This window comes from Brienomyrus brachyistius, chromosome 3 (genome assembly GCF_023856365.1).
Source record: "Brienomyrus brachyistius isolate T26 chromosome 3, BBRACH_0.4, whole genome shotgun sequence".
NCBI classification, from domain to species: Eukaryota; Metazoa; Chordata; class Actinopteri; order Osteoglossiformes; family Mormyridae; genus Brienomyrus; species Brienomyrus brachyistius.
The window spans coordinates 33243662-33270157 of NC_064535.1; the positions used below are offsets into that span (position 1 = coordinate 33243662).

Here is a 26496-nt window from a genome sequence, read left to right on the forward strand (position 1 = left end):
GTATTCTACAGCAATCGAGGAGGTCGCTGGTTCAAGCCTCAGGCAGAGCAGTATCTTATTGCGTCACGTCACCCGGCAGATCATTATCTTGAACCATTAAGGGTTGCCTGGTCGGAGGGTGGCGCGACACACTGAGGGACCATGTCTGCGGTTGAGGAGGTCTCTGGTTCAAGCCTTAGGCAGAGTAGTATCTGTTATTCAGCCTTGGCAGAATAGTCACAGCGCAGACCCTAGAGGAGAAAGGGCCACAGAGACAGGTGGTACATGTGTGTGAATCTTTTATTTGTAATTTTTTTTCAAAAAAGGGGTGGTGAGTGGCTAACCTCTGTGCTTGTGATCAGGTCAGTGTGCTCAAGCCTGCCCACAGCAGAATAGTTACAGGGCATGCCCTCATGCACACTGAATGATCCTGCTCTCTGCTCTCTCTCTCTCCTCTCTCACACACACACACACACCACATTGCAGGGTCACTCAGTGCATTTAAGGACCCACCCTGTAACCATCCTGCCGAGGGTGGGCTTGAGCCACCAACCTCAGCTTTCCAATCACAAGCACAGCGACTAGCCACCAAGCCACTCACCAGTCCCATTTGGAGCTGATCTTTTCGTAATTTTTACTTTCAAACACGAGTCAGAACAGATCCAGTTTACAGATCTGTGGTGATTTCTGAACAACTTTTCACCCAGATCCGGTTCACACTCAACTTGCTATGTGGCCCCTCAGAATTGGGACACCTGCCTTTACACACACATGAACTTTAATGACATCCCATTCTTAATACATAGGCTTTAATATGGAGTTGGCCCAAGCTTTGCAGATATAACAGCTTCAACTCTTCTGGGAAGGCTGTTCACAAGGTTTAGGAGTGTGTTATGGGAACTGTTCTCACAATGTGGGTAACTAATGGTAAGGAAAGAACATCTAACCATATAATTTTAAAGCGACTTTAATAATAAGTTAGAGGATTAGGAGATAGAACTATTTTGGCTCTGCCCCTCGATTATCTGAGTTCTTTATTAAAATAACTAAGGCATTATTCTTTAAAGTTTTTAATGTGTATTTGCTGCATGGTGCTATATGCAGCTTACTAGTTCCTATTAAATGTGATTAAATAATCATGTACACCTTCTTTAAAACAACAAGACTATATCCTAAATTCTTACACCCATGTCTGATTCCACAGTTCCTACCCCACACTTATGTGTCCCCCATCCCACCCTTCCATGGCTTGTGAGATAAGAAAAGCAGACTTCTGTCCACCTGGTCAATCATTTCTAGCTGCTATTTAGGTTCTTCCTCAATTCTTTTTGCATACATGATTTATATTACACTCATACTAATTTAAAATTTCGCTATAACAAAAGAATCCTTATACATTTTAATAAAAAATGTAAACTATATATGTCTGGTGTTTTGTGACTGAGTTTGATTATAAAACTCTAAAGGCCAACCCTTGGTTGTGCGCATGTTCGATACATCTAACGTTTGTATACCTTTAAACGTTACCAAAAGCCGTTAATATCTTTTCTTTAAAATTTAAAAGTCTATTTCTGTCTGTTTTTTCGAGATAAGTTAGTAAACGACTAAGTTTATGGTGCTTTGGGGTATGGTCACACATCGCGATCACCAACCTAAAGTTAAACTCTAAAGCCCCCTGACCTCCGGGGTGTGTGTGTTTGTGCGCATGAGCGTGAATAAACATTTACTAAAAAAACAATTATTTATTAAAATAACTAAGGCTTTATTCTGTCAAAGTTTTTAAAAATGTGTTTTGATGCATGTCACTAAATGCTGCTTAATAGTTCCTACCTGGGGGTGCTCCCCCAGAGACAGTTGCTAGTCCATATAATGCTAGACCATATAATTTTGCACCTAAAACATGATGACAGGGCTTGTCGTACAACCGTTTAAGTTACCGCTGATTAAACAATTGTAGCTAGATACTTCATCCAACCCCCAGGCCCGCAGTGGGGCATCCGGGCCTATGCCAGAGCCCCAGCGCTGTGGTGTTAGAGATCGACTTTTATTTAAATTAGAAATATATTATTTTATACTATTAACAAATATTTATTTATATACTATTTCCCACTTCCGCGGACATTAGCTGACCATCATGTCTAGACATGCAACATGCATAAACCCCCCCTAAAACAGGATTGCTGTGTTTTTACCAATATAAGATAGGACATTTGTTAAAAAATAACCCGTTAACAATACACAACTACTGCTTTTACCATTCAAAACTGCCAGACTCTTCTTCTCTAGCTAGAAAAACTCGACGCGTCCGGTGACCCCGTTAAAATTGTTTTATTATGCCTTAAAACATACTTTAAAAATTGCATTAATAAATTAATGTAATGTATTTTTTTCTTTTAAAGACTACTGATTCCATTTTAGTGGCATATGCTTTTATCTTGTAGGCCGCAGGATATCGCCATCTCCAGCAGCTATAGGCCGGGGTGCGTGTGGGATATTATGCTTATTTTTTATCCTTGGCTATATGCTTTATAACACATTTTATACTTATTTTATTACTTTAAAAAACGTTATGGTTAAGGGGTTTTATTTGAAATAAAAGGGCAACATGAGTCCCCATTATGTCTGCATGAGTGCGCACGCGCAAGATCGGGGCAGTCTCGGACAATCATTTCAGCCGCGTTGTTCAAACAGGTCGGTTGCACTTACCAGAGCTGCAGGACTCGCTCATTTCGCCTTTTAGTTACCGTCGGACTTAAAGGTTATTCATTCTAAAAGCTTGCTGGTTAAATGCTTTCTTCAACCTAACAACGAAATAAAACACTGGTAAATACCGCTAAAGGTTTTCTTCTTTAATACATTTTGGTGCTTTCTTTTAAAATACTCCGTGGCGCTTGTGCCTACTAACAACACGTGGCTACGGCCGGACGACCCCTCGACCAATCTGAATAAGGGATTCGCCCCTCCCTCTTATGACGTCAGAAGCTGAGCCAAATTAAGCTCTACCCAATGTACACATAACATCTCTGATTATTCACTCACACAAAGTACAGCCACCCATGGTATAGGGCTCTTTCTACATGTTTTAGCAAAAAGGAAATATGCTATTGAGTAGTTTGATTTTATTTTGTACTCACAAAAATGGGTCAAGACGGTAGTTAGATTTCAGCTGTTACACTTTACCAGCACATTAATTTACATTTTAGGTGACAAAATTTCAACACAATACAAGCCAAAAAAGGCTAAAATTTCCATATATAAAATACACTTCAATGCAATATGCCCCAGTCAGATATATTTCCTATTCGCTCAGGCAAAGTGTAAATCTCAATGTGAATATTTTAGTTTTTCTTTTACAAAAGGCTCACTGCTGAAAGTGTTCCTGTATTTGCATGTTTTGTCACATCCTTTTCACTTTGAAACAAGTGAATTTACAAAATTATGATTTTTTTTTCCTGTACAAATAATACCACGAACACTATAGTAAAAAGTCCCTATTTGCTAATTTGGCTATAGTCGGTGAAACCCTGCCCCATTGATCTCATTAGCTAATCACACTGGAACAGTGAAACATGATTTAAAGGCCACTCTGGTATCACCGGAAAGCATTTTACCCAAACGGCCAAAGTGTTTCATTCACAAAAGCCCTCACGTTTAAGCGAGTTATGGTCCCAGAGTACAAAAAGCAAGAATACTGTACAATGATAGTTATAGCACAGAGACAGCACAGCTGTGCTTCTGCACACGCTAAACACACTGGGGGTCTAAGTGCCACTGTTGGCGTTTTCATGTAGGATCCAAATCTCCTCATTTGATCGGTCATTGTCATCGCTGGTTGGTATCTGCCTCATTCTGCTGCTGGCTCGGGGGACACCCTGCGTCCTGGGGACGCCCTGTGTCCTGGGGACGCCCTGCGCCCTGGGGACGCCCTGCGTCCTGGGGACGCCCTGTGTCCGCTGTGTGCCCCTGCTGCCGGGAACGGGCAGCTGGGATTTGGGCCTCGTCATGCGACTCTCACTGGAGGCAGGTTTGCTGGAGGTGCTTCTGTCTGGGTGAGACCTGCCAGCCTGTCAGAGAGTGAAAATGGAAGCATTTCTGTTCAAGCTTCAGCCTAACTATGTGTACAGGACATAAAATTAGAGACTGTCCTACACTTTAGGTCAGTAGACAGTACAATAGGATGGATCTTTGGCATTAGTGCAGAAGGATGGATGGATGTAGGCATCAGCAATATTTAAGACAAACACGCTGTGAGGTTTGGGTTTTAGTGTCTGGGGTCTTGTTCTCCTCACCCGCTGGCTCTGAGTCTGGATGGCTTTCTCCTTTTTCATTTGTCCAACAGGAAACATGATGAAATCATCTCTGGAGCGAGTTATCTGAAACAGTTTCCATGGCATCAGGCTCTTCATTTTACTGTACGGTTTATTATTATTATTATTATTATTATGAAGTGGCTGTATTTTTAATCAGCCAGACCTGAGCAGAACCCTACAGGCCCGTCTCAGATGGCCTACACAAACCACAACTGCCATGTCTAGCGCGTGCAGCATGAAGCTGCAGATGATACCGGAAATGACATCACCTTGCGAATGTCTGGCTCAGACCGGCTGGAGCACAGAGAGCGCAGCTCCTGCATCAGGTCAGACTCATCGTCAGAATCCATGCAAAGCAGTACCGGCCCATCCAAGCCCCTGTGGAGACACATTCACATCAACAAGTGGTCAGGCATGTCGTCCTCGCAGATGATGCCTTTGCTGCCCTCTAGTGGCCTGCTGAGGTACGTCGACCTTATAGATGAGGCCTTTGCTGCCACCTAGTGGCCAAATGATGATACTGAAGAGCCTTAGTTCACCACCTTACCTGCTCATCCTGCCCAAGCAGATGTCTGAGCCACACATAGGACCTGCGGGGCAGCAGACACAAATGAACCCCATTCCGCAGTGGAACACAGACACACATGAACTCAGGAGGCGGTCTCGCCATGCCCCTCACCATCTCGAAGAGTCGTGTTGCTCCTCCAGGATCCTCCTCTTCTACGTGGGCCAGTGCGGACCTTCCTCCAGGCTGGGCCATCTGGGTCCCTGCGTGCCCTGCCGCTGAGGGGGCTGTGTGGCAGCAGCAGTGAGACTCCATCCCCCCCGTGGAAGGCAGGCAAGTACTTATCTATTTCTGAGGGGATGAGGAATCACACCAGAACCTTCTTATACTCCTAATGTACTTACTGTTGATCTAAGGGCACCATGACTACTAGAAGCACGGAGCTACCAGCAGGGGGCGTACCTGTCCTGGGCAGGGGGCAGGACTGGAGGACGGCCTTGTTGACCAAGATGCTGAGGGCAGCCTTGACCACAGCCTGCTGGCCTGGACTCAGCTTTGGACTACGTGGCAGGTGGCGCTGTGGGGATCTGCTCACAGTCACCCTGGAGATGATGGTGTCTTCCACACGGGGGACGATGACCATGTTCCACAGCCTGGACAACCACCTGGGACAGGCGACCCGTATTTCAGAATGATTGGCTAAAGCTCGTGGGCGGTGGCGGCTTATTGGTTAGGGAAGCGCACTTGTAATTGAAAAATTGCAGGTTCAAATCCCCGACCAGCAAGACACCACTGAGGTACCCTGAGCAAGGTGCCGCCCCCAAGCACTGCTACCTGGGCGCTGAATTATCTACCCCTGCCACGATGTCACATATAGGTTAAATGCAGAGGATGCATTTTGTTGTTGTGCTGTGCTGTGGTGTGTCAACACTGATCACTGAATTCTAAATTCACATGATTTTATTCGGGCTCCGTTTTCTCCTCCCATCTATGGCTCACCCGATGATGGCAGATGTTTCCTTTGGCACCACTGGACAGGAGAAGAACATGTGTGGCCCTATGAGAGCCTCGGGGGTCCCCAGCCGGGCCAGACAGCCATTCAGCTGCTGCCACACGGAGCAGATCCAGGCCAGACTCCTCCACAATGGGTCGGACGGTGGCAGAACACTGCCCTGCAGCTGGAGAGGACAGCAGCACTGTATGAGGTGCGATGGCACTGCAGCCCTGCTCAGAGCTCCCCCCCGGTGGTGGGATGCTGACCTTGTGCAGGAGCTTCCTGCGCAGGTGACGGCCCAGAAGGCCGCAGAGCGGCTCAGAGTCCCAGCGCAACTGCACCCAGCGGAAGTGCTGCTGCAGGAGCAACTCAGGTCCGTGGAGGCGGGGCTTAGACAGCGTTCCAATCAGGAAGCTTCCTTCCAGGAAGTGGTACTGGCCATCTGGAGCTGGGGGTGGGAGGAAGTAAAGAGAATGTAAATACTGAGACTCATCTTACAGTGCTTAAGAAGACACAGGAGTAGCTAATGAGCGCTGATGTGCCAGTGCTCAGGCCTCATAGTGGGGAGTGTTCAGTAATCATAACCCACACCTTACAGTGCTTAAGAAGACACAGGAGTAATTAATGAGCGTTGATGTGCCGGTGTTCAGGCCTCACCATGAGACAGGGTCAGAGAGTAGGCATGTCCCCGGTTCTCCAGGCCTTCACATAAGTCACCCAGTAGTTCCCACAAAGAACCAGCCCGCTCCAGACCCTCCAGCAGAACCAGAATGCAGTGGCCAGGGCCAGGTTCGCCGTTCGGGACCAGGAAGCCTGTGATGACCGTGGTGAAAAGCAGTGACATGTGATCACCACTTCTGCACTGGTTCCATTCTCATGTAGAAAGTCCTTCTTTGTTATTGTGCATTAACTTCAGTTTTAACCTTAATTTTTACTACACACTGATGGGTAATTACTTGGAGAGACTGAGCTGTTGTAAGCAATCTCTTAAAAACCATTTAGCCCAAATGTCTTCATAATCATAATGTTCATTGATCGTGCATATAGTGCATGGCTTTGTTCCACCCTCTATACAAAACTGCAGTTTGTCAAAGCCAGTTGTAATGTTTTCTAGGTAACTGTACCACTGTCCCTTAAAGGAACTGGCAGCACTGATGCATCATGAGGACTGCAAGGTTGGGCGCTCACCACAACTGAGGAAGGTCTGCAGAAGCTGCTCCCTGGTCAGATTCTGGTCCACGTGCACTGGGACAAGGCTGCAGGTCATCCCTGCTGCCTCCTGCTTGCTCTGCCGGGGGTGGGGGGGTCAGGGTGAGTGGTGCCAGCATGTACAGGATAGTGGCCGAGCATCCAGACAGGCTGCCCTACCCCCTTTACCTTCACACAGAGGGCAACCAGTTGGGCCACGTAGTCCTGACAGCTGCCCTCGGACCCGTGGAAGATGACGGTCCCGTATTGCTCCACCTGGGGAACGGGGAAGGAGCAGTCTGAGCACTAAGCCAGGGCACAGGCATTGAGGGCACAGGCATCGAGGGCACAGGCATCGAGGGCACAGGCATCGAGGGCACACACCAAGGGCTATGCATCAACATGGAGCCTCGCTTTTATACATCAGGGACACGGTCTGTGCATTTTCGGATAACCCGAGAGCAAGCTAGCATATGCATAAAAATACCACTAAACCAAAAGGCCCAGTTCTACTGTGTTACAGGATGCAGGTATAAAGGCAGCCACCAGAGGCAGAGCAAGATGATTCCAAGTTCAAATTACTGATTGTCACTGCCACATGAAATACTGAAGTTATGAAGACATTACAGTCAAAGATGAGTCACTGAGCAGTTTGACATGATGATTCAGAGTGTAGCATCATTCAAAAGAAAGCAAAGAGATTCAACCCTTACCAGCCTGACAAAGTTCTGCAGCAGGTTCTGGGGGATCAGCGACTCGTATGTCAGCTCGTCCAGACACGACTCTGAGAGCCCTGTGATGGCAGCGGGAAAGCGAGGGAAAGGAGCTGACGGGGATAACAGGTACACGAGGATCCCTCCACATGAGGAACACACACGACACAGACACAAGCCTACACCGCTCACCAGGAATCGACAGCAAGGGCAGTGTCAGAAATCAGTACAGTAATAAAATAAAAATACATAGAGCTTTGGTTTTGCTCATTTGCTCAGAGACATATGGTCTACCAGAGATCCTACCACACATCAGAGCATGCATGACAGGTCAGATATCCCACAAATGGTTAGAGATCTCACCTTTCCATCTGATGGTGGCTCGCTGACTGTGTGGCTTTCGGACCAGGTCCCAGGGAGACTGAGGGAGCTCCTGACCCAGGAACCAGACAGCTTCACCTTCAGACAGGAGAACCAGAGACGTGGCAGTGATCTTCAGTGACAATTCTAGGTTTTATCTTCACTAACACTCCCATTGTCCATGTTCTTCACAAGATTTCTAATACCGATAAATTCCAGTGCTTCACAACAGCAGGAACATCCATTTGTCCATCCATCCATCCCCTAAGTGCATATCCTGATCCTAGGTATGCATACACTCTGGACACATCACAAGTGCATGCCAGGGCAGAAACGTACATTCTGACACACAATCATCAGACGATGTGGGAAGCTACTGCAGCCGTAATGCTAAGCTTGCACTACTTGACTTTCAAGGTCATCAGATCACTGTATTGTTCAACCTGCACAACTTGTTGTCTTGTAATCCTTGTATACGTAGGACTTTCAGGCTCTCTCACCTATAAGCACCGAGTGGATGCTGTCCAAGCCAAGGCCCAGGGCGCTCTCTGCACTGCTAACTTCCTCCGCCAGCTCCCAGCCGCCGCACAGCACACGTAGGTGTGCCATCACGGTCCGCGTTAGACTTCCTGAGAATTCCACCCAGCTTGTGTGCCGGTTCACCGTGAGGATGCCCAGTGTGGGGCCACTGTCGGCATCCTCTAGCACGCAGAGCTGCTCTTCCCAGCCCTGCTGGACCTGAACCAGGACTTTGTAAGACCCTGTAGACGGGAGCAGGAGTCTGGAGTGGGTCATGGCCCTGACTGGTAAAATCAGTCATCAGGGGCATGGTTCCGGTCATCACACTTAGCACAAAGATCAGGGGCATGAATATGGTCATCACACACAGTACAGAGTCATCATCTATAGCAGACAGAGGAATCATTATCACGGGTACAGACAGCTGACACCGACAGCATAGATGTATCATTCATAGCCTCTCTCTCTGCACCATCTCTTTACTAACCCAGATTCTCCAGCAGCTCCTTGCAGTCATCAGTGGCCACGTCATGGACAGTCCGGCAGCAGCGGTCCCGCTTTGTGATGTCCTGCTCACTATGGCTGCACAGTACCTCAAGGCAGTCCTGCAAAACACACAGAGCTATCTATGCTCAGTCCTCCTCTGATCCAGGTCCACGCTACAACATTCTGTGCTAGTTTACTTACAGAGTTCTTACAGCTTACAGCTGCTTACGCTTGGCTAAGGAGTTCAGAACACCTGCAGCTACAGAGCTGCCGGCATCCCGACTCTCGAGCTCAGAACACCTGCAGCTACAGAGCTGCCGGCATCCCGACTCTCGAGCTCAGAACACCTGCAGCTACAGAGGTGCCGGCATCCCGACTCTCGAGCTCAGAACACCTGCAGCTACAGAGGTGCCGGCATCCCGACTCTCGAGCTCAGAACACCTGCAGCTAAAGAGGCACTGGCGTCTTGACTCTCAACACAGCTGCGCACCTTGAAACCTTTGGATGCAGCGATGTGGGCCGCGGTCCAGCTGTCCCGGTCCGTGTGGTTGAGCAGGGCAGCAGGCGGGGCAGTGCCAGGCGCTGGGTGCTGCATCAGGAGCTGCAGGACGCCCACATGCCCCAAGCTGACTGCCGCATGCAGCATGGTGCAGCCATCCTGTATGGTACAGATGTGGAGGTACTTTACTGCCAGAAGCTATGCTTTGTCATGGAAAATGATCTCCGAAACTTTTCCGGACCCCTTCTGGAAACACAGAGCCACTTTATGATACCATGACCAAATGAACACTAATCTGATGCCAAGCCAAGAGTGTACTGTGGGCCCACAGAAGGCGTGAGATGAAAATGTGCTGTAAGGGCTTTCAGGGGGTGCTGGGCGTGCCCAGAACGCACCTCAGTCACTGCCGTATAGTCGGCTCCGGCATCCAGCAGAACCTGCACACAAGCACCATTTCCAGCTCTGCAGGCCAGAAAGAGGGGTGTCTGCCCACTTGCTGCGGCCTGGTTCACGTCAACATGGGGAACCAGCAGCTCCACGCACCTGGACACATGGAGGAGGAGAACATCGGCAGCATAAGACGTCAGAGAACGTCTCATACAAGCTCAATGTATGTTTAGCTTTAAGCAAAGTCTGTGACGAGGTTCAGAATGAAGCACCAATTCAATTATCATTACATGAAACAGCTGGATGCCTTCAGGCAAGATGGTGGGGAGCAAAGCTGCACGAGTCCAGTGCGAGGCTAGGCCCTCAATCCCAGAACAGGGGGTACCAAACATAACACCCACCTGGTCTGGCCATTGGAGGCGGCCGCGTGTAATGGGGTAAATCCGTTCTTATGGGGAACATCTGCAGGGACTCCTGCTTTGAGCAGCACATCAACACAGTCTGAGAGGGGGTGGAGACAATGGTGAGCCACAGCATGATGCAGCCATTTTATAAGACATTCATGCTTTACTGCTTTATCCAGACACCACATAGAGATATTCATTTGGAGGTAACTCAGCAGACCGATGTGAGACTATATAATGAGAGAACAGAGGTGAGATGGTTTAATGCACTGATGTGGAGGCTTTAGCAGAACTCAGTGAGAATAAACACATTCTGGCAGAGTAACATCAAATTCCCAGGGGTGAATTTTAATGACGGGCCCATCCACATTTTTACAGCTCCGATCCCATTCCGATACACAACTGCCAATATCGACACAGATACTTTTTATTTCAATATAATGAATATATATTTATACTTTAAAATTGTATGCCAAAAATCTTTAATTAGGCTGCTAGAAACATAACCTTCTGTTCCACCTCGTTTGTACATCTTGTTTTAAGCGTTCCAGGTATTTGCAGTTATCCTTCAAGCGGGGATACGCAAGTGGCAGATGCTTAAAATTTTTCTCCCCCTGGCAACAGCGTCACTTACACTTCGTTATGATAGCAGTGCCTCGTACGCTGCAGCCAGTGTGCTGCAGCCAGTGCGCCAAACAGTCCAAGCTAGCGAATCCCAAATCATCCACTGCTTTTTTCATGTTACTCGCTTTGTCTCTCACAATGCGATTTTACTGGGATTTTCCACTAAACGCTACTCCCAGTGTAAAATACTTGTAGACCATCACACTCTAATCTGATGTTCTTTCACTTGCCTACTGCGATGGGTTTGCACAGCAGGCAGAAGTCACTGCACTCACACCCACTAAGAGGCAGTGTTAGCATTCACCTTGCCGCAAAATACAATCGTCACACACAAATGGGAAAGAACAAAATGATTTAAATAAATGAACACAATTTAAATAGATTTTAATAGCTTCTATCATTTTAGAGACTGCCAAAAACTAAATAAATAAAGGATGTGGATCGATCAGTCAAAAAGGTCTGGATCGGCGACGATACCCATCCGAATATTGGATCTGTGCATCTCTAGTATACATCTCATTTGCAGAATCCTAGACCCTTAGAACACACCACGCCACATTTCAAACTGTATTGTTTTGTCTTTTGTGTTATATAACGGAGTTTAGCTGTTTGGGTGAGCTTACTCGTGTTGCAAACGGTCAAGATCATGACGCGTGGAAAGTGGAGCTGGCTCGGAGTGTTCTACAGCAGCTTGACGGCAGAGCGTGGGATGTTTCGGTCACGTACCAGCATGACCGCTTTGGGCAGCAGAGAACAAGGCAGATCTCCCGTCTTCATCGTTTGGGTCTTGGTTTAGCAGTGTTGACAGTAGAGTGACATTTCCCTGGATAGCAGCTTGCAGAAGAAGGGTGAGCCCATTGTCCAGGGGTGAGGGGCCACCATAAGTCGGCAGAGGGGCTACGGGGAGATGCCAGCCTGCAATGCAGAAAGAGTGTGAGGCGTGAGCGGGATCCCCACCCCAACAGGCCTGCTGCTACTCTCCAGCCAGAGGTGTCAGACGTGACCAGTGTGTCCAATGAACTAGGTGCCTGGTGCAGAAGCTCGCAGATACATTATGACCTGCACATCAGCAGGTCAAAGCAGTGTCCTGCCAGGACCTTAACTAAAGCTGCTTCTGAGCAGAAATGCTGGACAAACCAGTGAATTTAATTTGTGACACCCGTATGTTGTTCCTGCGATATATTTGAACTATTCCATGAATGGCGTCAGGACAAAATAAACCTTGCAAGTGTTAAGGGACCTGTTCTGGCTGAAGAATGTGGGAAGAGCAGGGAGGCCGCGTTTGGGAGACAGCCAAACACAAACAGCACACTGAGCCATGAGATGCCAGCATTACTCATGAGTTGCATGGAAGTGGAAAATAATCTCTTTACATAAATGTAAGTCAATGAACAATGAACATTTTTTTGTATAGAAAATTGCATCTGGTTATACTATACATTGTTCCGGACAGAGTATGATGTATGGATAAGGAGCAGAGGATAAACAGAAGGATATAGTTATTAAAGGGGTAGAACGGGCAAGAAGCAGCGAGGAGGCGAGGCGAAACGTGTGGAGAGACATGCAGAATCAGCCCGAGAGTAGAGGCTCACGTGGGACAGCAGAAGGGAGAGAAGCGACTGTGTTAGCATGTAGCATGCAGTGGTCAGGATGAAGGCGAGGAGGACCGTGGATTCATATCGACCCAACAGTGTGTGAGGAAGGAGGGAGGAGTCAAAGTGTGTCACTGTCACCTGGTGCTTGACGTCACCTCAAGTATTTCAGCCATTTTAAGGTCACATCAAAGTGCCTGATAGAGGGTGCAAAGCCAGTTAGATACCGCAGGCGGGTGGCCACTCTGCTGAATCAGTCAAAGCTGTTAGGCTGTGGAATGGTCCCAGCGTACAAGACCTGTGCATGACTAATGTGCAGCCTACTCAGCACATACATGTGCAGCTTACATGTGTAAATACAGGCTTATTTATTCTTTAGACTCCAGTATGACCCCCTGTCACATTACTGCCAACTGCATAATATTTATGGGTATTTATGCTCATTATTTAATGTCTAATAACTGTTTATACGCAGTTGTGTAGCTGGGAAACCAAGCATTTCACCGTACCCTGTACCGAATATGTGACTAATAAAAAATAGCATTTTGTTACTGATTTTTAAAGGCGAAATTAACTGCTATTAACAGCTCACGCAGCATTAGGAGTTTCACATGCCTCATGTATAAGGTGACCCACGTGTGCATGTGATGAAACAACAAGTGAACCACAACAAAGACAATCAACTATCAGCCCCCAGAAGGCGTGGGGGGCAGACAGAATGTTCCGGAAGTTGGGGACAGCATGCGACAGGAGGGGGCAGGAGGGACAGAGCAGCTTCTGGCACCAGCATCAGAGCGTGGTCAGGTTCTGAAGGACCCGGAACCCATGTGTGGGCCCAGGCTGGACTGCCAAACCCATCACTACACTGGCATTCGCTTAACATCCCTCGGCTAACAGCAGAGCAGGAGGAGCAAAAGCCTCCGAGAGCGAAAGGAGGAAAGGAGGAAAATCGGCACCTATGTGTGACACCCTAACAGCATCCGACACCTGCCCATGTCTCCCTGCAACATAGCCAGCTATGAGAGCCAGTGTAAGAGCTTTACCTGAGGCTGCTGCCAGGGGGCGCTCTGTCTCACACGGTCTACAGGATGAGGCACTAATGGGCTTTATGGAGGAGGAGCTACTGGGAGCCACCGCGCCGACGGGGGGACACTCTGCACATGCTCCCTGGTGCGGCCCCCGTGGCTGGGGGGGGCAGGCACCCACCTGAGACGTGGTCAGGGCTGGAACGGGGCCCCCCAGCTCAAGAGCGGGCTTAGGGGCCAGCTGTGGTGTGGCGGCTCTGAGGGGGCCTCCCATAGCGGGGGATCGGCTGGCCTCGGACACCAGCTTAACACACGGCTGGGTGGGTGAGGGGGTCTGAGACAGGCCTGGCTTTTTAGGGGGGATGGGGGGGTGGGGTCCCCCGGGGGGTCTTAGTGCCAATGTGGAGGTGGCCCAGCCGGCTTGGGAAGGGCCCCCCCTCCGAGGTGGAGTGGGGCAGGCCAGGCCGCACGGCACTGGTGGTGGGGGGGCTAGTGAACCGGGACAGAACCTGGGTGACGGTGTTTCGGGCCTGCTGCTTGGCGGCAAGACTGTCCCGGCTGCTGGGGGACAGGTCCCGGGATGGGGGGCTGCCTGGGGTGGCGCCATTTTGGTCTGGCTCCAATGGGGACGCCTGGAACTTATAGCGGGTGGCCTGAATGCGGGAGCCGACACCCACGGGCGGCGTGGGGGGTGAGCTGGACTGGGCATCGCTCCCGCATGGGCCGTTCTCAGCCAGCAGGGGGCGCTGTGTGCCATGTGACTTCGGAAGACTCAGGCCCGCATAGCCTGAAACAGGAGGCTTGGCGACTATGGCTAAGGGGGCAGTCTTGGATGCTGCCATGCTCGCTTCTGCCGGCACTGGCTCCGTCTGGCAAGAGGCGGCCTGGCGGCCCACCGCGTCTGTTCCCACAGCAACAGAGGCGTAGACCTTGGCCTCCCTGCCCACGCCCAGATGCTCCAGCTGTCTGCTGAGAGCACTATTCTCCGCGCGGAGCTGGGCGTTATGCTCCTCCTCCCTGGCCAGCCGTGCCTGCAGCTGTCCACGCTCCGTGTCCATCTCCGAGAGCTGCTCCTCCATCCTGGCCTCCATCCGCTGCACCTTGAGCCGCTCGGCGCTGAGCTCCTCCTGGAGGCAGGTGGACGTGTCGTCATGGCGATGGGCCTCCTCGGAAGCGCGGGCGGCCAGATGTCGGTACTCGCGCACCAGTGTCAGGACCACCAGCTTGTTCTTCTCACGCTCCTCCTTCAGCTGCGCAGACAGCTTTCTGTGCTCCTGCTCTAGGCTCTGCAGCTGCTGCTTCTCCTCCTGCAGCTGAAAAGCAGACAGACGGCAGTGTCAGTAACATCCACAGCTCTGCGCCTACATGCTCTCCGGGATTCACCCAGATCCATGTGGGGACGACGAGGCGAAGGCCAACTTAACTAACCTAGTAAGGTCAGCATTAAACGGAACTGAAACGGTGGTTATTAACCCTATTAACAATAACGGCCGCTAGTACTGCTATAAATGTTCATGTTAAGATGACCATGACAAACACCACATGGCAGGACTGTCGCCATGACGACGGTGTGAGCCATTACTGATGGCCGTAGCCGCATATTGAATCCGGCCAGTGACAACAGTGCATGAGCTTAATTATTTCCCCCTGTGGGAGTAACTGATTCAGAGCCAGACAAACACAGTTACAAGTTGGATCAGTGACCCCACATTGCTGCATTTCTCTCTCACTAACCACAAGTATTTATGTTCAAACAGCTCACATCTTGCAAGTGCATTAATAGAAGCTGGCTACTCCACCCAAAGGGGAGGCACCACCTCTCTGCCACACACCCCCGTCAGTCACCACAAATGACGGCGCCGCCCTACAGGTCGGGGGCAAACAAGCTCTCTCCTGGGGCTCCCTACCTTCCTCTCGCGGCTCTCGGCAGCAGCCAGCTGGGCCCCCATGCTCTCCCGCATGCGACGGCACTGACCCATCAGGCTCTCCAGCACAGCCATGGGACTGAGACACAGCGCTGGTCGCTCCGTCTGGGCTCCTCCCCGTGCATCCTCATCCCGCTGCAGAGCTAGGAAGGGATCCGTCAGGCTCACGCAGCCGTACTGCTCCTGGATGAACACCTCCTTCCTGCGGGCCTGTTTGGGGGGAAGGGAGCAGCTCAGAACCAGGCCCAGAACCGGCTTACAGACAGACGGCAGAGCCCCTAGCACGTGCATAGCATGGGAGGAACAGGTAAAGGAGGCAGAAAGGCGGTGTGGATGGTACATCCGAGTCAGACGGGGGTTACCCTGGTACATCCGAGTCAGACGGGGGTTACCCTGGTACATCCGAGTCAGACGGGGGTTACCCTGGAACATCCGAGTCAGACGGGGGTTACCCTGGTACATCCGAGTCAGACGGGGGTTACCCTGGTACATCAGAGTCAGACAGGGGTTACCCTGGTAGCTCCGAGTCAGACGTAACTTGGGGTTACCCTGATACATCCGAGTCAGACAGGGGTTACCAAGAGGAACACACTGAGATGTGCCTACATGAGATACTTCAAATGCGTGGTTTTGCAGAGCTGGGTTTGTATACAGCAGATAGCTTGTGGCTTATCAGACACAACAGTATAGCAGAGCGGGGCATGCGGCCTGGACGGGGACCGGCCCCACTGCACACGGTCTCGGGCGTCAGCCCTGGGATTAGTCTCTTTTGTCAAATCGACTTAACGGGCATGTGTCTGAGCCAATCACAAAGAGTGAGGGGGGCAGCCACAGTGCCGGGGCACTACCCAATGTCGATGTATATGAAGGTGGTGATGTTAGAAGCTGAGCAGCACGGGCTGGAACCATGAGTCAAACTCACGAGGCATGACAGTAACGAAGGGAATGAGATTATCTGGTGGTGAAATGGCAGAAATGGGGAGTAAGCAGAACTCGCAGGAGCCCATCAGCAAGAAGCTTCTCCTTACTTCTGTAACAAGCAGCCACTCTTTAGATTCGCTACCATTACCTAACTCCAGTAGCCCTGGCTGTCACCCAGCCTGCTGCCCCCGCACCACCTGGGGTACAAAGCCTCCCCCCAATATTCATGCTTAAATGACGATTGAACAGTTGATCTTCGTAGGAGGGGCCAGCCATATGGTAACTGCACCCACGCAGAGCATCGCCAAAGCCCTTGGGACATTCAGAGTCAGCATTTGGAGATTTCAAAGCCACAGACACACGTGTGTGACGCATGACCCAACAGCACTGGGGGGTTCGGCTCGGCCGTCCCCAAGACACGCCGCCAGGCTCACGCCGCCAGGCTCACGGCACCATCAGGCAGGGTTCGGCTCGGCCGTCCACGAGACACGCCGCCAGGCTCACGAACCAGAACCAGAGGGGGCACTGCTCTGTTCCCTGAAATGATCATCAAGTCACGGACTCTGGATCGGACTCCACACTAACCGTGACTCCTTACCGTAAGCCATGCCCCCTGCTCCGACCCTGTCCCTGCTGTCCCACACAGTCCAAGGTGCAGGAGAACGAGCTACCAGCTGGAGGGCCAGGCCTCCCCCACTCCTCACGCTAGTCAGGTCCATCTCTCAGGGCTGACAGCTGCTGGGAATTATGCACATCAAGACTGAGTCTCACAGATCTAGAGCTACACTTTGAAGCCACAAAGACAACCGGAAAGTAAGATTTATCACTGACAGGTTCACAACTCAATACTGGAGAAAAGGAGAGCATTTCCAACCCCGGGACAGACACCTCATTGTATACAGTCTGTCACAGCAGCCAGAAACCCAGCTAAACTAGAACAAACTAGAGCAGCTTAATCATGTTTTCCATGTACAGATTCTCACCAGCATTCAAGTCAATTCAGTATGTTTCTATATGGCACCATTCAGAACAGTGTCGCCCTAAGGCACCTCAAATGGGTGTGTATTGGCACATTGCTACATCATTTATGCAGAATGATACATGAAACACAGAAGATGGAAGACAGAAAGAAAAAAGTCAAAGACAAAGTCAGAAGACAACAGAGAAGATCAAACAAAACCTCTGGGGGGTCCCAAGTGGACTGGCTGACCCCCCCCCCCCCCCGGACATGCTAACCTGTGCTTCCTTTGTGCAGTTCCAGCACATATTTGTTACATATAACCTGTGTTTCATTTGAGCAGATCCTGACAGAACTCATTCTGGGGCCTTTCCGTTTCTGCAGCATTCAGGTAAAAAAATAAACAAACAAACAAACAACATAAAACAGTAAGTATATTAGTTTAGATTTTTTTTAAGTAAATAGTATGTTTTTAGCAGTTTTGTACACATTCAGGGACCTTCTGATTTACAAATCAAGCACTGATGTTAACAGTAACAGGTGCTTGCAGAATACACATAAAATGAGCCTGATTTAATAAAATCTGGGTGTAAACTGTGGTCATAGAGTCCATCAATGAGCCACTGCTCTTAGCTCCTTTAGTCACGCAGAATGGACCGACGCAATGTACTGACGCAATGTACCGACGCAATGCTGCTCGTTAGCTATCTGCGGTCTCTCTGGTTTTGCCTGTGTCGTAACGGCACAGCCGCTGAAGGATGCCTGCGCTCTGCAGAACGAGCCGCCTCCTGATTTCTCCTGGTCTCCAAAGTCACAGGTAACTGCTGCGTTTGTGCCAGAAGGGCTGTGAACACGAAACCTTCTGATGAACTTTGTCAAGACTGTACTTGTTAGGACAGGAATGCGAGTAAGTGAGCAGCTCCTCACCAGGAGCATCAGGGCTGTGGAACATCTGATCTGAGGGTGTGGGCTGACAGTGCTCGAAAATAACACAGACACACCCGGGTGTGTTGGAAAGCCCTCGTTTACATCAGCACCGGCAAAGCGTCACCAGGCTAACCGGCTTGGCTGGCGCTTGTGAGCCGTGGGGCAGCCTGGTCTTGCAGGTGTGGAGGATCCGGCGCTAACGAACACCAGCACAAATCTCAATTTATTGCCACTTCCTGTTTCAACACTGTTGTCATGCAATCTTGCGAGTGGCTATTTCAAGCTCACACGCCATGGTGTTGATCAAATATCACACGTCGGTCAAATTCATGTCCTCGGGACGACGGTCACCCTAAACCCCATGAGCGCATGAGGCAAAGGTCGCGAGGATGCCGGTAGCCAATGAGAGCATGCGGCCCTCGGGGCAAGAATGCCCCCACCATGACATCGGGACCCTAAATAGTCGCCATGGGTGTCTGGGGGGTTGAAGGGTTTATGGAGGAGCAGGAAAAAAGAAGGGGGACTAAATATACAGGCACCCAACAAGCAACAGCCAAGGAGATTAAGAAAGCAGAGATCAAGGGAACATGTTCAATCATCACAACCAACAGCAGGATCCCCTGTGCAAACAGCAAAGATGGACTGAATCCTCATGTGCAAAAGGGCTGATGTTAGGGCTGCCTGATATGGCGAAATATTTTACCATGATTATTTTCATACGTAACAATATCGATCATGGCCCTGCTTACTAGCAGAGCTGAAAGCGTGACCAAACCAAGCTGATTGCATCACTATCATCTGATTGGTCGAAACACATGGAGACGCCCATGTTCTGGGTCAACATGCATGGATTATCTGAAGGAAAAAAACACATATTTATTGTTAGTAGCATCACACTTCTCGATGTACTGATGCTGAACCTGAAACCTGAAAATGTTCAACAACATAACGAAAATTGTACTATATAACAGCTGAACAGAATAAATTGATAATATGCTAAGTCTAACGCAAGATGGCGATTCTCATAGACAAGCAATATTAGCACATAAGTCATGATGATGTACATCGTGTGAAGAGTAACTAAGCGTCTCCTCGATTTTACATCACTGTCACTCTCCAAACGTCAGGCAACGTCTTCACCGAGCCGATCTGTCTACAGTGGAAAACCAAAGCGGGCTGGAACCGCGCTGTGATTAGTCTCTCTTTGCCGTAGGGCTCAGGTACGGCTCAGTTCCTGTACAACAGTGGAATCGCGTCTTATGCCACCGGCCAGTACTTTGAACACCATCCAGATTAAGATGCTCATATTCGCAGAGAAACACGGTTAGAAAAGGGTCCATAACCATGTTCCAGTGACATCCAGTGACCATGAGTAGTCTTCAGCACCTTACATGACCCTGGGGACTTGCTATGCTCCTCTGCCGCAGCATATTAATTACTGCTATCATTACCACGGCAATAAAGTCAGAGTTACATATTAGAGACGCAATCGTTCTAAGACCACACAGACCAACCATGCTCAACTAAATTGTTGCCAAGAAGAAACACTATAGACTCCAGCATGGGAAAAAGCAGGCTTCAATCTCCAAATATTATTTCAACAGGAAATTTCCTCTCGATGGGACTAGAGCTGACACTGATGGCTATTTTTATAAGGATTAATCTACTGACTACTGGTCGATTAATCCAAACGATTCATTTTCCTCCGGAAAAATCAGACTGTTTAATTTAAGTCTGTTTTTGACAACAACAAACTCCATTTCACTGCAGGCCTTTAGATAATGGACGCTGGTTTTTCAGCACTATACGCACATTATTTTCACCCACGATTTGTTAAGAAAATCAGTAGTATATCTAAAATATTACTGAGATGTGTGCTGCGATGCCCAGAAGTATTCTGTATATATTCGGTGTAAATTCAGTCGGCGGAGCACGCCACATGCGACTGTTTTGGTAAATCATGGAAGCGATAAGCACTGAAGTCGAAAAAGGGACAGTAAGAGGGGACATTGCGGGTAAATAAGGTAAGATGATGTTGGTGGAGTGGAGCTGCTTTCTGCTGATTAAAGGTAAATATAGTTTTCATTTATATTTCAGTACAGGGCGGCACGGTGGTGCTGTGGTTAGCGCTGCTGCCTCACAGCAAGAAGATCCCCGGATCGGGTGTAGGATCTTCCTGCGTGGAGTTCGCACGCTCTCCCCGCGTTCACGTGGGTTTCTGCCAGGGACTCTGGTTTCCTCCCACAGTTCTAAAGTGTGCAGGATAGGGTGATTGGTGACTCTTAGTTGGCCTCCTAATTGTGTGAGTGTGTGCGCCCTGCGGTGTGTTGGCGACTTCCCAGGGTTGGTTCCTGCCTGTGCCCTTTGTTCCAGGGACAGGCACCCGTGACCCCAGTTGGGATTAAGCAGCTACGGTGATAGATGGATGGATTTCAGTACACAAATTATTTAGTTTCAGTTTTGCTTTACGATAAGGACTCTGGTCCCAACAAGCCCAATGCGCACAAACACACATACTGGCACCGTCAATCCACATAGAATAAGCCCAGATTTTTGTCTGAATTCTCCAACACTGATTTAATGGAGATTCTAAGGTGGCAGGCAGACAACTTCATGGCTTTAATAATGAGTGTATTTAGCAGCTACAGGGATGGAAGATATTAAAAAAGGGTAATTTAATAAACATAAATAGACAACACGCACGGAGGGTTTCGCCTATTCTGGTGGTCTCCAATAGCAGCCGTTTCTTCAGGTGATGCCTGTGTAGTGTGCTATCGAACTTCGCACAGTGTAAAACCATCTTTTTATTTAGTGATAATTTGAACTACGCCCATAATTACGTAGTGGTATTAAAGGAAAACATTTGTTATAATGAACTGAAGTGTTTTAGAAATATTAATGGTAATTTCATTAAAAAAAATAAGAAAAAAAACAACTGCACCAGGTATTCGGAGAAAGTACTGAAAGTATGGAACTTCAAGATGTTGATTTTCACTGGCGTAAACACTGGTACAGGAGCCAAATGACATCACAGTGCGAGGCGAGTTATTTTGTACCGAATTCCAAAAAATGGCTGCAGTGTATTATAGGACTGGACGATGTGCAATATTAGTACCAACATCACATGTTACGCACATCTGATTCTTACATAGCTAGTCAGCTAGGTTTTGACTTTTTCTTACTTTCAATTCTGTACGGACATTATAGCGCTGGGGGTTAAAGTTTTGCCAAAATATGTTGCTCTGTTACTCTGTCACAGGAAGAAAAAAAAAAAAAAAAAAAAAAAAAAAACTTAGCAATCTTTGCAATTTTAATTATTCGTTTTATACATTCTTATATGTTTTAAAAAAATTAGTTTAAAGCAGGAGTGGCCAATCTTATCCGCAAAGGTGTGCGTGCAGGTTTTTGGGGTAACCTTTAGGTCAGAAGTTCAGACCCAGGTGTGAGGACTCTTCAGCCAATCAGTCCTCTAATTAGTGACCTAATTAGGGAGTCGCAGCAAAAACCTGCATAGACACCGGCCCTTTCTGGGTAAGACTGGCCACCCCTGGGTTATTTCTGTTGCTTTCGCATGAGCAATATCCAATCGTAATCATTTTCATCCTTGCCTTTAAATCACAAGCTGCCCCACAATTTCTTGTCATGCCATCTGGATATTTTGGTACTGGTACAGAACTGAAAATTGATCGAAAAGCGAAAGTACCAGAATTACGGTATCTGGTGCGGTGGAGAAGTGCCCTCGGCTACTAGTCATATTTAGATCATGCGATGATGGGTCTCTCACATCTTGCAGGGAGGGGGCCTGGTCATCATGTGTGTTACGCTGAACGAGCTTGGACATATCCCGGTTTGCAATCTTTTTTCTCGGTTTCTTTTATAATACTTTGGCCAAAAGCTTCCCAACATACAGATTAACCTGCGAGCAAAAGCCCGACACCGTTCACCATCACTCAGACCGCACTGGGGGTAGGGGGCCATGTCACTTTTTAAGTGGGGCCTCAGGAATGACAAATCCACCCCCCGGCTACAGCCTTCGGCAAGCTGTAACGTAAAGCCTGAGATTTGTCAGAACCTTCCACTTTGGGTCAGAGCACCAATCACATCCAGGCCCAGCGGTTAGATCCCAGCCTGAAGCCTGATGCTGGGGGGGCCACTAACGGCTACGGAGGGACTGGGAGCAGAATCCGCCACCGGCTTTGGCTACAGCAGAGCCCGTATGCGTGAGTCTGCTCCAGCTAAACCCTCCGATTGGTTAGCATCTTAACGGCCCCTAACTAGTCACTCAAATCAAACTACGACAGAGGAAACTTTCTGACCATGTTAATTGTGTTACCCAGTATAAAAACATTATGCACATCAGTGCTGATTTGGCTGAATGCAACTGTCATTAAATACTGTAATTCTGAAAGATGGTGGTGGTCATGTCACGGTCAGCGTGCGGTCAGCGTGCGGTCAGGCGCTCACCCTCAGGGTCTCGATGACCAAGTCGCGTGCCTCCAGCTCCCCCTCCAGGACGCTCAGCAGCGTCAGCAACTCCGGTCGGCTCAGGTTCTCCATATTAAAGTCGCATTTCTGAAATACAGCCAGAGACAGTGACACTGAGGACCTGATTAAAGTCGTCCAGTGGTCCAAAAGCAGGGCTCAACACCATGGCCGATTCTCATGGGCACTTTCACCAAAATGCAAACATAACCACAGTCATGGTTGTCTTACATAATATCTTTTTCCTCAGAATCAGATAAGTCTTGCCACCGACAAGTTTGTGTACAGATAGCAACAATCCCTGGACCACAGGACGCTTATTACAGGGTTATCAGACACAGCAGCACTAAGCACTGCACTACAAATACAGTAGATGATGAAGCTTTATGTTGCCATTTGTACAAATACATTATGCGCCAGAATGTCCCCCTGGGATCAATGAAGTCCATTAATCTTAAATACAAGTACAGCTACACAGGACTAGGCTACTTTTCATATATCCCATCTTGTCTCCTTTTTTAAGACACACACACAGATGAGCGTGAAGCTTGGGGTCTGAGCACAGGGTCAGCCTGGCATCCCTGGAGAATTTTTCAGGGGGTTAAGGGCCTTGTTCAAGGGCCCAACGGAGATGCTGGCTATTCTGCTCAAGGGCCCAACGGAGATGCTACACCCCCTCTTACTGTCATCGCAGACGCCAGACTAACACCCCCCCCCTTACTGTTATTGCAGACGGCGGTGTAACACCCTCCTTACAGTCGCCCTCACTTACAACGACAGAGTAAAACACAAACATTTAGACAACATTCAGATCAGGAGCCCAGTACATAATTCTCCTGTAAGCCTTGCATAAATAATTTGATTGAAAGCAGCACCCCTGTCACACCTTATTAAACCTTGCACCTAGAACAGCACTTTACACTTCTCGCCAAGGAACTTTCTGGAATAGAGTGACAGCATATGAAAGTACCATGTGAGGATGTGTTGGGCAGACGATTGCTGGTCTGTCCACCAAGTGTAAGTGACATGGAGATGGGGCCAAGGTGGCATGTAACTGGAGAATATCAGTTTGAGTGTGAAAGCTGGCAGCTTCTGTAATGTGAAGAACTCTGTTTCGCAGCTCGGATGAATAACAGCAAGCCAAGCCAAACACTGACTCACTGATATTAGGGTGAAATAAGAAACCTATCCAGTTATGGGGTGCCCGACCCCTATGTCCATGGTCAGGGATGGCACCAAGACCCCCCCTCCCAGGATCCTCAGCCCCACATATGTTTCATCCATCTAGAAGGTTCATGTGTTTTAATACCCCAGCAGCAAATGAGACCTGCTTTTCACAGACACCTAGTAATACCCCAGTTTGCTTGCCGGCAAGGGGACTGGCAGACTAACAGATTTCAAATAAGGCCTTGAGCTCTAGGAATTCAGTCATGAAAACAACTGTGTAAACGTGCAGTGTAGCAGTGTAGTGTAAACGTGCAGTGTAGTGTAAACGTGCAGTGTAGCAGTGTAGTGTAAACGTGAAGTGTAGCAGTGTAGTGTAAACGTGCAGTGTAGTGAACGGCAAGTAGTCAGAAGACTGAGAGGAAGATGAGAATGATCCAGCACATCCTGAGCCTACACCCATCCCATGCTGTCAGGTGAACAAATAACTCTGAGGAAGACTTAAAATCTTTGAAAGACTGAGCTTCCTGACATATGAAGGAGTAGGAATGATTGCGGATTAGGACTAGGCCGTGATGTATCTTTATTACAATGCATGCAAAATTTGCTTTTTCTGATGAACCTTCACTTTTTCACAAGTTTAACTTGACGAATTTCATTGTAAACCTGTTCCAAAGTGTCTTCGTTGTCTTTAAAAAGCGATAACAGATGTAAGTGTGCTGTCGGGACTCAAATGACGTACGGTTACGGCCTCAAAGGAAACAGTACGCATATTGATAACGCCATACTGATAGGAAAAAAAGGTTTTTACTATACTGAAGTACAGGCACCCTAACCGCACCAACTATCGGGGATACTCCGGCCATTAATTGCCCTCATAAATACGATCACCGTGTTCTGGAAGGAAAAGGAAACGTTTAAAGCGGCCGTCCATAAACCTGCGTGATATCAATAGAGGTTTAATTGAAAGAAAAGCAGCGGATCCCCGAAAAACATCACCCGACCACCCCCCCCCCCCCCCAAAAAAAAAAAAAAAAAAACAGCCGACACACGTAAAAACATCAGCAGACCCCCGCAAATCAACCTGCCAAACAGCAGTCGGTCACAAGAAAAACACCAACCATCCCCCCCCTCGAAAAAAACAGCAGTCGATTCCCCCCCTCCCCCTGAAAAAAAACAGCAGCCCCGCAAGCATCAGCCGAACCCCGAAAAACAGCAGCCACACTTCGCAGCATCAGCCTCCGGACAAACTGTCGGCGCAGGGGCGTGATCGGAGATGTGAATTTAACGCCGATCCAAAGCAAAAAGCACCGGCTTCTCTGTATAATTCCGATAATGTTTATAAGTAACCCCTTCAAAGTCGCCACAGTATTTCATATGCAATTCACGGAGGAAGGTCTCTAGCGAAATCACTGCGCGGTATCTGTAACCTGACTGATCCGAGCCACCGACAACCCGGACCGGAACCGGACTCTGGTGGCTCCTTACCGGCCGGACGCTTCCGTGCACCGCGGTGGTCAACATGTGAAGCGGCGACTGCGCCCCGGCCGCTCCAGGCGACGCCATCTTCGCACTGCGGCGGTGCGGGAATGCAGGAAAGATCAGGTCGGGGACTAGGGGAGGGCAGGGGGGGGAAGAGGAGGAGGAGAGGAGAAGGGGACGGCCGCCGTTTTAACTGTTCACACGCCGAGCCCCGACGGTCTGCCGGAAACCCGAGATCAGAACCGCATCTTCGTCTGGTCCCAAACACCATCCATTTCATTAACCATTCTTCATTAATTGCTATATATATATATATGCTATATAACTGCTATATAATTGGCTGCTATCTGAAGCGACAGCAAGGTAACATTTGCACGCATGCATGTAGTTCTCAGTTGCTTCATATATATTGTCCCCTTGTTGTAATATTTCAGTGCTGTCTGTCCTATTGTCCCATGATGCGGATGGCCCCCACCCTGCCACTGTGGCATTATAATACCAATGTGTCAATGAAAACGTGTGACAATAAGACTTTAAAACGTGAAATTGATGCGTGTATTATAAATGTTCGTAATGTGAAATCCTTAAATCTAAATGATTAATTGTGCGTTACTGCCACATCCTTTAGCACATCTTGCCATGAAACCCTGGCAGATTTGTCGTTAGAGATCCTTTTTAAGAAAAAAAGATAATGTAGAGGTTGTTTTCTTGCTTTTATTGTATTCTGCATTTTCTGAAGACATTCAGCAAGCTCCTCGGCTTTCAAAAATGCTCCAGTGTACCTGTCCTTGAACAGATAGCAGTAAAGCTTCTTTTAATTTCATCTGCAGTTCTTTTAAAGAAATAATGTAGCAACAATTTTTTGTTTTAATTTTAGTTTTAATTCTGCGCAAAGTAAATGGGGAAAAATTGAGAAAAGTGGCCAATAAACACTGACCTCTAGTGGTCACATTTTATGATTTACTTCACTTCGCATTGTCACAGCTTAACGCTAAAATCACCTCTCACTGATATATATGGCCCAGCATTTTATATGATGGGGGGGAGGAGGA

At 48.6% G+C, this 26496-nt stretch overlaps 1 protein-coding gene across 1 annotated transcript; it reads right to left on the reverse strand.

Annotated features, from left to right (window-relative positions):
• Positions 1-3081: 3081 nt before the first annotated feature.
• On the reverse strand, positions 3082-25609 carry LOC125738813 (cortactin-binding protein 2-like). Its single transcript, XM_049008205.1, is given in 24 exon segments — positions 3082-4043; positions 4269-4352; positions 4559-4667; positions 4837-4879; positions 4969-5145; positions 5257-5459; positions 5794-5972; positions 6055-6236; positions 6446-6601; positions 6977-7076; positions 7166-7252; positions 7690-7769; positions 8053-8148; positions 8550-8810; positions 9056-9173; positions 9545-9712; positions 9949-10096; positions 10342-10441; positions 11695-11883; positions 13604-13955; positions 13957-14898; positions 15493-15720; positions 22781-22888; positions 25451-25609. Coding segments are annotated over 24 exon segments (4491 nt in total). The 5' UTR covers positions 25529-25609; the 3' UTR covers positions 3082-3740.
• Positions 25610-26496: the final 887 nt, after the last annotated feature.